General features: G+C 41.9%; 1 protein-coding gene across 6 annotated transcripts in view; it reads left to right on the top strand.

Annotated features, from left to right (window-relative positions):
* The window catches only part of gria3b (glutamate receptor, ionotropic, AMPA 3b), a 119,265-nt gene that overhangs the window by 82,167 nt on the left and 24,377 nt on the right, over positions 1–12,721 (top strand). For all 6 annotated transcript variants that reach the window (XR_010329082.1, XM_064328181.1, XM_064328182.1 and 3 more), the window contains 5 exons: positions 2,011–2,178; positions 2,462–2,566; positions 4,202–4,309; positions 6,208–6,414; positions 9,124–9,497. Coding sequence is in view for 5 of the 6 variants with exons in the window: in XM_064328181.1 (XP_064184251.1) it covers positions 2,011–2,178; positions 2,462–2,566; positions 4,202–4,309; positions 6,208–6,414; positions 9,124–9,497 (962 nt within the window). In the remaining variant the exon portion in view is untranslated. The remainder of the gene's footprint in view (positions 1–2,010; positions 2,179–2,461; positions 2,567–4,201; positions 4,310–6,207; positions 6,415–9,123; positions 9,498–12,721) is intronic.

Genomic DNA, 12,721 nt, shown 5'->3' with positions numbered 1-12,721 from the left:
ATTCACACACACACACACACACACACACACAAATATACACATACGCACCAAAGTGTTGCTGTGTGTCTGTGAATTCAGTTATGCTTGGCAGAGTAAAAAATGATGTAAAAAAAATGTACAATAGCAGATGCTAGTATTGTGCTGTACATACATGAGATGTGTTTTAGCTATGGCATGTTTGTATACTATGTATGATCCAGATGGCACACCTTTATTTGAGCAGATGCCCTCAAAATATATCTGATGTTTTTTTATACATTTTCAGTAATTTAAAATGTATAATGTTTTAAATTAATTTTCAATAATTTTCTATAATTGCATGAAGCACAATTAATAAAGATTGAAACAAAATAGAACATTAAAAATTGAATCTGTATGCCTCTATGCTACATACTAATATGGACATAATGGCAAGACATTTCATTAAATTATCAAAGTGTAAGCATCAGGGATACATGCAATCACTATACAAACAGGATTTGTTCGTATTTGCACTTTGGGCATTGCAAATACTATCTATGTCATTAAATCAGTGACATGAAATCACTCATATAGACTGTGCTGGAGTGTAAGCATGTCAGACCAGTCTTTCGTTTGTTTTGTTCAATTTGTTAATCTTCTGAAAATTATGAAGTAACGACTCATACGAAACGTAGTGATGGTACTGAATGTGCTGAAAGATTCGATGAACAAAATGTACTGATTACACTGAATGTACTGGAGGATTTGATGAACGAAATGTACTGAAAGATTCGATTCGTACAGAACTCAAAAAGTGGCCGGCTGAAAGAGGAATGACTCGCTGAGTGTATGTAGCTTATGTCTGCTACGAGCAGCGAAATAAGGTATTTAGGTTTTTGAAAAATGTTGTGACAGGGAAGTTTATAAGGATGTTAATGACAGTGTTGATGATAGTATGAACTTTTCACCTCATTTGGTGAAAAAAATAAATTAGAAAATGGGCTCTTTCTCATTACAAAACCCAATGGAAGCAGGCTAGCCGGCTGTTATTTAGCTTCTCCTTACAAACAGCATAGTCATTAATTGTATAATATAATCATTAATTGGTTACACCAACAAATGTACGTAGCCTATGTATTTTACATACTGAGTAATTTATTCCAGCTGTCTTAACATTTTATGCAACTGCGCAGCTGGGATCTCATCATCATTGAAGGCTTTCAAGGCTCATACTGTAGCGACTGCTGCTGCAATAGAGTTAACACCACCCACTTTCCCAGAGTCTTAGGCCGTGCAGCAAGATTAACACTGATATTGCAGAATAGATGTTGTTACAGTTGCTAAAAATGTTCAAGTATTATAGTAAAGTGTGCTTAGCAGTAGCTTCTGAGTAGATAGTTATTGAACTAAGGGTAAATTCACACCGAGTTTTCTGTGTGTGGGAAAGACGTCCTTGCATTGTGCTGAATAAAGACACTTTTCTTGCTGCTAAAGAGCAGATGTCTTTTTAGAGATGCAGTACCTAAGCAGGAAAAGTGAAATGCAATCTCTTCCACCTGTTACAGTGCATTGTGTCAGGCACCTACATCCTGTTACAAGCTGTGAGTGACTCCAGCTTGAGCCAGACAGGCAGAAATAAAAATGTAATCATATATTTGACAGAGCAAGTGTTTTTTTATTTTTTTATTTTGTTATGTCTGAGAAAGTAACTTGAACAACTCAAAAACTCCAAAATTCATTTTGATGTACTGACTTGAACATTCTGCTTCATTTTTTAGAATCAAACTTCCCAACGCTAGTGTATAGATATTGAAGATGCATGTGCCAGATGTGTATTGTAGAGACATACAGACAGTGTAGCCGCTATGTCTTTTATAGCAGATTTGTTCCCTGTTAGCTTATATTATTATATAGCAAATGTGGATGGATATAGCAAATTCATATAAAGAAAATATTTCCATGTAAACATAAGATATGTGCACTGCACAGCACGCACTGTAAGTAGATGACACAATATGGACTGTACTACACATGACCTTTTCTTTTCAGTATACATCGGCGCTGACCCACGACGCCATCCTGGTGATCGCCGAAGCCTTCCGCTACCTGCGCCGGCAGAGGGTGGACGTGTCCAGGAGAGGGAGCGCGGGGGACTGCCTGGCCAACCCCGCAGTCCCTTGGAGCCAGGGCATCGACATTGAGCGAGCCCTCAAAATGGTAGGAGTGACGACTCTGCCCCAGTCCACACCAACGCAAACTGACAAAGTCATATCCTTCTGCGCCACCGCAATGTTAACGGAACGTATCAGAGGCCATCCTCAAAAATACCACACGCAAACATTTTCCTTTCTCCCCAGTGCTGTCAGTATTCATTTTGACGCGTTGCAAAGTGAACAAACAAAACTGTGTGTGTGTATGTGAGCCTGCGCACTTGTGCGCGTGCGAGCGTGTGTGTGTGTGTGTGTGTGTTATTACGTTTTTCTTTGTTGCTACATGGCAGGTCCAAGTACAAGGTATGACAGGGAATATCCAGTTTGACAGCTTTGGTCGAAGATCAAACTACACGGTTGACGTGTATGAGATGAAAACAGGCGGACCGCGGAAGGTAAGCACGGGAGTACAGTGGTGACTGTCCCCACATCACCAGCATAAGACCGGCCTTCACTTAGGAGTGGTTGTCCATGACCTATAGCAAAACACTCTCTCTGTCCTGTGTTTGTACAAGAACATGTATCCTTGAAGAAACAGGCCCAACAAATACAACATCTGCTTCACATTAGATTTTTTTTTTTGATTTTGTAGTCTTGTATAAAAAAATTTTAAAAAAGAAAATCGCTTGTTGATGTAGCCCCGTTCGCCCCTTCCGCTGTAAAATGTTTTCTGTGGGGTGACTGCCATCTTCCAGACCCGCTGATCATCGGCATGGAAACTGAAACGGCTCAGTCGCTTTTCCCTGCGGAATCTGTACAGGAGGCAGGCTTGTGCTTTTGGCTGTAGTTTCGCCTTTGTTTGCAAACTAGAATAGTCTCCTTTTCATTTTTAATCAGTCAATTTATCTACTTTTAAATAAATTATATGTTGCAGGGAATAACTTAAGGAAACAGCCCTTACAAAAAACCAACTAAAAAGAGATTTTACTCTACAATAATATCATTATAGTTTTGCTATAAAAGTGTTTTCCTGGACAGCGTAGATTAGTTAAATTTGACTGGACAGTATACTGTCCACTGGCACTCAAGTTATGGATTATCACTTAGCATCTCGGTCCCAGTGTCCAGTCTCTCTCAGTCAGTGCCTATTGCCATTCAGTTTGCGGTTTGTGTGAGGAGGACGTGTGGTTGCTGTCAGCTGTGATGCATGAGGTGTGGCGTTTCCCCGCTGTTCACCTGAGGCTCTGCCAGCCCGTGCCACCTTAGTGATCTGCCACTCTCCACTGCAGGGTTTTGTGAGATGGACATGATCCACAGTGCATTGTGGGTAAAGGGCCCGAGTGTGGCCAGTGCCCTGCCTTGAGCATAAAGGGCTCATGAGAAATAAACCAAAGGCTAGACGGAAAGGATATTTTCCTATGAAATATTTTCATTTATATTTAATGTCGATGTTCCACTAGCAGTGTTGAACCAGCACGCAGTGCGCACCTGAAATGGGTTCTTATAAAACAGAACTTGAAGATGTTAGGAAGTTTTGGTGACATGTGTGAGGACGAAAAAGTCACACTGGGTATGTGCTGAAAGGGCTCTTTCCTCTGAAGCAGCTCGCTTGTTAGGGAGAGTTAGCGGCCGGCATCAAACGGTTGTTGTCATGCAACCCCATGCCGCCATTTCTTGCTAAAAGCGGGGATCGCGCACACAGAGATGAAAATGACTCCAGGCGGGGATTTTTTTTGCGCGAACAGCGCGAAAGAACCGCCAGGAGCTCGTGCCACTTAAAGCGGCCCCTCTCATCCGCGCGCGAGGTCAGTAGCGGCGAGCGCGGCGCTATTTAGCGCTATCACGCTACTCCGCTACATTCTCCGTGCGTCTTAAAGACGCAGCGGGAACTGAGGGAAATGTTCAAAGGCTGTTTTACTGAGCGCGTTTCCGCAGATCTGTTCCCTGCCCTGGTTTGACCCTGAACTCCTACCTCCTCGTCCACTGGCGGAGGGAAGAGTGCGGGAGTGAAAAAAAAGAAATGATTGCAAAAAGTGAATAATGGAACGTCAGCTTTGTCGATAATAACGATTGTGTTTGTCCACTTTCAGATCGGGTACTGGAACGAATTTGAAAGATTCGTTTATATTATGGATCAGCAGGTCACCAACGAATCGTCGTCAGTGGAAAACCGAACAATTGTGGTCACTACTATTATGGTACACTTCCCATGCAGTTTTAAACGTGTCACTAGAATTCTGCCACTCAAGGTCAAGGTGTTGACTCCAAGACTCAGACATTCTGTCCTGGGCGGGTAGAACAAAAAATGCTTTTTGTGTTGCTTTCCACCCACTCACTACACTTTGAAACAGTCGGCTCACGAGTGTTTTAACTGTATCCGTGTGGGTGACAAAGCATTTTGATTTTGTATACCTCAGTGGCCTGTTGTAGCAGTGACATCACAATAACGGCATTTGGTAATGGTAACGGTACCATTTTCTCCATCAAATAAAACCATACCGTGTATACGTAAGTAAACATCAATTCTCCTCATCAAGTAAATGGTCAATGACACGGGATTGATCAAAGAAGCAAGTGACGACTGAAAAAAAAAAGCGCAATGGTTTGTCTGCGGCAAAGCAAAATAACCAACATTTGCAGGAGGGATTGAATAAGCTGTGAAACCTGAGACTCTGGTCTCTTGTTTCCGCAGTATCTCCTTGCTCAAATCTATTTTGCATTGTCCAGAAGAGTTCTGTTCTGAAGTATGACCTCTGTGCTGATACTCAGTATCCTATTAGATGTCATTCGCTGATACCTAATACCCACTGACATCCCATATCTGTACGAATATCCAGTGGTGGTCAGTAGAGACAGTGGAGTGTCAGCAAAGTGCCTTGAAATGAAGGTGAAATGTGAAATGATATTGTCCTCCTGTTACAAATCAATGGATATTCTTAAAAGAAAAACGGGCTTGTGTTAAAGTGTCATTCTGCAAGCCAAGCGTAATGAGCATAATTGTGATTTCACCTTCACACTAATATGCTACAGTAGCTGTTTAATTCTGAACAAGAATTGAAGAGTAACGTAGAGTCTTTAGAAAACGTAAGGCCCTGTGTGGTGTTTCACTGCAGATGGCCCAGTTCTGTTTGCACATGTCCTTTAAGAGCAGATGTGCTCGTCTGAGGATTCTTAAAAGCTCTCCTAGATTCCCATCAATGAAGTAACATGAGTACAGCTAATTAGCTGGGATTGTTAGCTGAACAGGGGAGTAAAAGGATGCATTCAGCACAGAACAAACAGACCATTGCTTTTCCCGGTGGCATCCTAACTGTTCTTGGCTCCTGTGGGGCATGTCTTCTTCTCTGTCAGCGATCCTTTTGTTCAGCAATGGTGATGTTATCATTTTTGAAAAGCTGCACCTAGCATTTGAAATGAGAACAGCACGCAGTACTCTCCCAGCATATTCTGTATGCATTACAGATGTTTTCTTTTTGGATTATGATAATGAGTTGTTATTATTATTATTATTATTATTATTATTGTTATTATTGTTATTATTATTTGTATTTTTTTTAGTTGGAATGATGCAGCTTCCCTGCTCATTGATGCACTGTGCTTGACAATGATGAAAATTCTTCTGGCACTTCCTAATCCCACTCTCTAGTCACTGCCATTTACTTTATGAGACGGGAAGCCTTCCCTGTGCCGGTACAAAGCAAATGCAACTCCCGCTCCCCCAGCACCCAGACCTCCACCCCCCACCCACCCCGCTTCCGTGCCAAAGAATTTAAATCAGGACAGCATAAGAAGCACCAGTGGGAAAGCTCCTAAATCCCTCCTCGAACCCTGTGCACAGAGCGTTTCCTTCTTTTGGCTCCGCGGTGCAGCCAGGCGACCTTCTTGCATTTGCCTTTGAATCAGGCACAGCACCTGTGTACAGTGGGGCGTTCTCCCTCACCCCCCCCTCCCCCCACCAGAGTGGTGCTGTTGTGCGGTGGGTTGTCTGAGCATGCTGGCATGTGACTGACCATGGTTTTGGGAGGGGTTTGGATCTGCTGCGGATGGGGCGGCTCATAAACATGCGATGATAAATGGGCCTGTGTTTGGTTAACAGGAAGCTCCATACGTGATGTACAAGAAAAACCACATGCACCTGGAAGGGAACGACAAGTATGAAGGCTACTGTGTCGATTTAGCTTCTGAGATCGCGAAACACGTGGGGATCAAATACAAACTGTCCATTGTAATGGACGGAAAGTATGGCGCCAGGGACCCAGAGACCAAAACGTGGAACGGGATGGTGGGTGAACTGGTGTATGGGGTAAGTGCTAATCACACGTTATACTCCCTTTTTAAACTCGTCATTAAACTACAAGGTCTTCTGGGGAACCATTACGTTCATGGCTGGAAGAACATTGTTCAAAGAAACCCCTCAGGGTAGATCGGCAGAAGCAACAGTGCAGCATTGTCACAGAGATTATGAAGATGTGAGTTTTTTTGTTAAATGTTAAGTTCTCCATCACAAGATGAGGTCACCTAGTTACTTTTAGCAACCACGTGGCCGGCGTGTTCAGTAGATTGAAAATGAAACTTTGCATACCTGACATGCTTCGTCACAGGTGCTCTGAGGGAAAACGCGTAAGAACCGAGACATTCAAATTGGAATTTGGCAAAGACGGCGGGAGCTCTTTCCTGTATCGACGACACGCGGTCGGAAATGACATTCTATTGTGGGACAGGACCGGTTCCAAATTGCCGAAAGTGCTCAGCCTCCGTAAACACCTTGGAAGTCGGCTGAAATGATTGTCACGTCTCCGCGCCGGGCGGCTGTGGCTCGGGCGGCGTATCCAAAATGCATGAGGGTTTGGTTTTCTCATCTGTTCAATTTCCTTAACCATCAGCGGGAGAGATTGCCTGGTCTGATGCGCTAACGGTCAAAAATGATCCTCAAAATGGAACAGTCTGCTCCCCCCCCCCCCCCGCCCCATAACGAGAAAAATATCCCCCATCAGCCCGGCCCAGCTTGCCTCCAAACAGCTTTCAAATTTTCACAGCCGGCCAGGAGAAATGGTGCCTATTGCTTCTGACCTTTTGACCAGTAAATTAATTTGATTTTAGTTGTCTTTTTAAAGGTCGTGTCTGAAAGTGGCCTTTATTGCCTTATTAAAGTCAATATCGATTGAGCCTTTTTGAACACCTTGTCAGGATTAAGCAGTCACAACAACAACAAGACACACACGCACACACACACACACAAGCGCGCGCACACATCATTTTGTACGTGTTTGCATCTCTGAAGCAGAAACAACGATCAGCCCTTCGGGTCTTATTTTCATTTTAGGAATTTTCTCAGTGAAGTTAACCTTGTGGAAACGCAGTTTTCCTGAGCATTGTCCAGCTCTGCAGTCTATGAGGCCATAAAAGGATGTCCTTCGCGAATGACAGTCTAAAGCGAAAGGCTTGCGTTTGTTAAATCAAATACAGTACGTTTGCTGCAGTCGTGTTTTCCTGTTAATATACCAGTTCTTTATTTCTCTCTTCCACACTCGCAAGTGAACAATTTATTCCTCTCTCACATGGACATACTTTGGTAACATGCCATGAGAGAGACGTGGAAGAAGAAGAAGAAGAGAGAGAGCATGCAGAGGCTGAGTTCACAGGGAACGAGTTCACAGGCTTGGCAGGAAAAGTGTAATGCAAATGATAAAGTAGCCATTTTATGGAATGAATGTGGCCTGATGGAGAGCAACAGCATAGGGATGTTGACAGATGCCTGTATTCTGCTTCCAAAGTAATCATTTAGTAGGCTGTAATTTAAATCACAGGCATTTCATTGGTGGAAAAAAAATTACATGTATATATTTCTCTCCCAAGAATCGAAAGTTAGAAAGATGATCATCTCCAATTATTCATATCCCTCGTACAAGCTTCCAGGCACCTTTCTGCATTACCAATAAATCATTTAGACCTTTAATTAGCTATTTATATGCAAATTGTGCAATGCTATATTGAGACTATGGAAGCAGGAGTTGCGTTTGGTTTAAACGCAAAAAGAAATCAAGGTTTCGTAATGGGTTCTCCTGCACAGTTTTGGTTCTTGGCATTCTTACTGAGAGTTAGTCTCTAATTAAAAAAGATACAGGACTCTAGCTTCTAGTTTCACATTGGGCAGGACAAGATTTAGAGGGGTGGGGATGAGGTGAGTACACAGTAAAATGCTTAGTGTTAAATCAACTCTTACAGAGCATATATGGTCCCTATTGGATCATAATACGGCCTATTGTTAGAGTTTAACACTGGACATTGTATTGTGTATGAATCACAGTTTATGATATTGTACCATGCATCCTTAGTTTCAACATTGTGTGTATATTGTTCTATGCTGTAGTGGATAAGCAGGTTGTGCCGATAAGGGGGCAGAGCATGAAGCCCCTTTCGGCTGCTTGCCACCAATGCCCTCAGAAGGGTTAGCAAGGTGAAGGCTGAGGCCAAACACTGCATTTCTGTCTCCAGTTCTAATTGTGTCTGAGTTGCTTTCTTATTGATTTTTCTCTAACAATACCTGGAATCTTGTTTTGAATCTTGGTACGCAATAAGTAATAGCTCGACGGTAATAGGTGCTTTAAGTGAATCAATGTTCTCTGTTTGGAAACAAAGTGTGCAGCAGTTTTCTTCTTTCACTTTTCAAGTGTTTTCTCCAGTTTGACAAAAAGTTTGTGAATTGTGGTTTCTGTTTGGTTTTTTCTCCGCTTGAAAACACTTCTATGTAATTTGACATTATTGACGAAATCTCAGTAGCTATATTTACTGTTACAGCTACAGAATATCATTGCAATGTAGACACACGTCCAGTATAATAATATTTCTCAGCCACAATGTATAACTCATTGAACTATCAGTTTTGAAGTTTTGCATTTTTTGATTACCTTCCTCAAAACAATAACTTGCTGAAGTGAATATTTCCTGCATCTTTGAAAAAGTGAAAAATACCCAATAGGAACTCTTAATTAATCTTATTTGTTGTTTCCAGAGGGCTGATATAGCAGTAGCACCACTAACCATAACGCTGGTTCGAGAGGAAGTCATAGACTTTTCCAAGCCCTTCATGAGCCTGGGGATCTCTATCATGATCAAGAAGCCGCAGAAGTCCAAACCCGGAGTCTTCTCCTTCTTGGACCCCCTGGCCTACGAAATCTGGATGTGCATCGTGTTCGCCTACATTGGAGTCAGTGTAGTCCTGTTCCTGGTCAGCCGCTTCAGTCCCTACGAATGGCACTTGGACGACAATGACGAAGCGAAAGACCCTCAAACACCCCCAGACCCGCCGAATGACTTTGGGATCTTTAACAGCCTCTGGTTCTCCCTGGGGGCCTTCATGCAACAGGGATGCGATATTTCACCCAGGTTGGTTTCGCCTCTCGCCTCCATTCCGAAGTCTCTCATGCCCGTCTCACTCTGTTTATCCCTTGTTTCCTTTGACCTTCTGCCCCATTTTACAGTATACAGTTTCTCAACTGTTTTGGTTTTTCCATAGTTTTCCCTAAAACCTAACTTGGGTATAACCATTATACCCATGATCATTTGAACTGTAGAACAGCTTTGTTTTTTTTTCAGCCAGACTATGCCTTTGCTTGCTCTTTTCCGTTCTCTGTCTGGTTTCAAGGTCATCTTGATTGCCACATATGATACAGTTAAGGTGGAAGGACACCGAAAGCCCGATTTTACTAGTGCACTTCCATTAACGCAAGTCAAACAACCAAGTGGCTGCAGTGCGATTCTGACTTCCTTCCCCCACTCCAGTCATTTTTGAAACCCCCCTGTCTTTCATTTTGCTTCTTCATCAGTCACTCCATCTGTTCCCCTGTCACCATTATGGCCTCGCCCTGCCTGGCTTTCCAGACACCTGAGAGGAGAAGTCATTGTTCAAGCCATTGTTCTTGTCAGACGGGCGGATGCTGCTTAATTAGAGCCCCTTTGTGGCTCGGTTTGTCATAGATCACTCCTGTGTTCTATGACAAACTGAGTTCCTTTCTGCTCCTCCATAGAGGTAATCACTGGCAGAGCCATGGAGAGGTCTCTGGATGAATTAGGAGCTCATGAATATGGTGATGAATCCAAAGATGAAATGAATGAAGTGAATAATTGCTGATCGGCGCCATTCACTATGCTTTGCAAGTAGTTTTGGTGTCCATTTAGTAAATGTATGTGTATGTACTGTACTGTTTGTTCCCCCTAGAAACAATGTTCCTCTGTTATATTATTATTATTATTACCAAGAATAATATTTTTGCAGACACCAATATTCATAATGAAAGCCAAACAGAGGGTTGTTACAACACAGTATCAAACTAAATCTTTAAACATGGGGCCGTAAGTGGCATTTTCACGATAAATCACAGGTTTTCATCATAGCGGTGAGCCCTCTGGTGTGGCATGGAAGCCTGACCGTCTCAGAGCCCATTTTGCCCGAAGGCTCCACAAACGACTGCAGCGTCACCCAGGGAGGAAAGGTTCCAGTCCGCGGGACTGCTCATTTCTCATCGGGCAAAAAAGCAACCGGTCTGGTACATCAAGCGCTTACAGCCTGTGAAAATTATAGACATGTGCAAAATATATCGAGGGAGCATGGCTGTCGCTCAGAGGGGAGTCCCTTTCAGAGAGGAGAGCTGTTCCTCCAAGCGGCTTGCAAGAACAGGCCTGAGGCGCATTAGGGAAGGATTGTTTAACCCAGAGAGGTCTGTAAGATCTAGCTCCTGCTTTACTTACGGGCATACGTATTCATACATGGCGCAGTTATACAAAGTTCCAACAGTGAAGGTTAAATAGATTGTTTTAAAGTAAACGATAAACCGGCTTTTGTGGGTCATAAAACTACAAATCCAAGTTTACTCCCATAAATATGAAATAGCTTTGTAATAAAGACAACCCAGGGCTATTACCTGGGGAAAACTAGCCAATAGTTCCTCTAATAATAATCCTTTAATGTGAACCACAGGGAAGGTGATTTGTTGAGTCAAGTGCACACAAAGCAAACAACATTTGTTTTCTACATCCAAATGGTTTCCCTTGGTTTTATTTTCTCATAGAACAAACTATTTTATTTTCCTCGTGAAAATTATTTTACCACACTGAAGCCTAGAGGATTCCTGTTTTGGTTTGTTTCTGTTTAAGGCTGTTGCACGCTTAATACAATTACAAGGTAATGACCATATTATGATTTTAATTTGTTTATATTACATCCAAAAGTGCAAACGAACATTCCAGTGAAACATTTACTGTGGGTTTCAGAAGGGTTTTCTTAAGGAAAACTAAAGAAAAAGTGACCTGGTAATTTGTTAGCACCTTAAAATTGTTAGCTCTAAAAGCAATACATATGGAATGTTTTGAGTGTCAATTTGCAGTAAAAGCCCACCTGTTTTTATCTCATCAGTTAAACCTATTTGTTTTAGTCAATATGTTCCTTCAATAATGTGACTCTTGAGACCTATGATCATTTTGTCAAGGAGTTGAGTCAAGAGTCCAGTCCAAATGTTTTTGTTCTGGCAAGCTATTGCCGATTATGCACTGAAAGCAGACCAGTGTCCCTCTTTAATAGAAAGAGCTGTCAAAGACTTTAAAATCACCCTTGACTTTGTTGAATACTTCTAATATTCTCTCCTTGTCAGCAGTACGTATTACTGAGACATCATATACAAAAGGCTTTTGTATCAATTGCTTCCTTTGTTTCCCTTTTAAAAGCACTATATACTATAGTCTAAAGCGCTGGGAAGTAGGAAAGTAATGAAATGTAGTGGTGGAAGCATATTCTAGTTTCAGAGTGATTTTTGTGAGGCCCAGGTCAGGAGAACTAGGTGTAATTGTTTTGGGGGTGTTGCTTTCCAAAGCACACAGCGACAGTCTTGAAAAAACCTTGAAAAAATATTAATTCTGGAACATCATGCAAACGTCATGGAACATGTGTAAATATTCCACTGACTTTTAAACTGGAAATTAATCTATCCCTGTCCCTATTCAAAAAAAAATAAGCAATTTCTTATTTCATAAATTTTAACTTCTTTTACAACCAGCAAAAATATCAACCTTTCTTGCTCTCTAGCGATGTAATAAATTGAATTTACTATCAGGTCTAGCAATGGCAGTGTGCTGACATTGCTGCCAAATTGGTTTGCTCACTGTCATGCTCAGAAATGCGGAAATGTAATTTGTAACTGATATTCACTACCAGTGACATAACATTTAAATATTAAGTATTTCATCTGTAGTTCCATCTTCAAAGTAGCCCTATTTACCTGCTGCAGAAATAAAAAATAATCCTTGAAAACGATCCTTAAACTGAAAAGTCACGGAAACGTATTTGACAATGACTAAAACAGCATTTTTGAAGTATTCATCTCAGCACAAAAGTACAAATGAGATAATTGTGGACACTCTACCCAGTTATATGCACTCCACAGAGTTAAAACAAAGTCCAACAATCAGTATCACGCTGCAGCTGCATTGCCTGTCGCCAGGCCTGTTAAATGCTCATTGATTACTCTATTGAACAGCATCATATGTGGCCTGAGAATTGAACACTGGTGCTAATTGCTCCTCTGTGTCGTACTGCACGACATGTGTTAATGCTGCTT

This window comes from Anguilla rostrata, chromosome 3, assembly GCF_018555375.3.
Source record: "Anguilla rostrata isolate EN2019 chromosome 3, ASM1855537v3, whole genome shotgun sequence".
Lineage (NCBI taxonomy): Eukaryota > Metazoa > Chordata > Actinopteri > Anguilliformes > Anguillidae > Anguilla > Anguilla rostrata.
The sequence above is the reverse complement of the archived record's forward strand: the minus strand, read 5'-3'. Positions and strand labels throughout refer to the sequence as shown.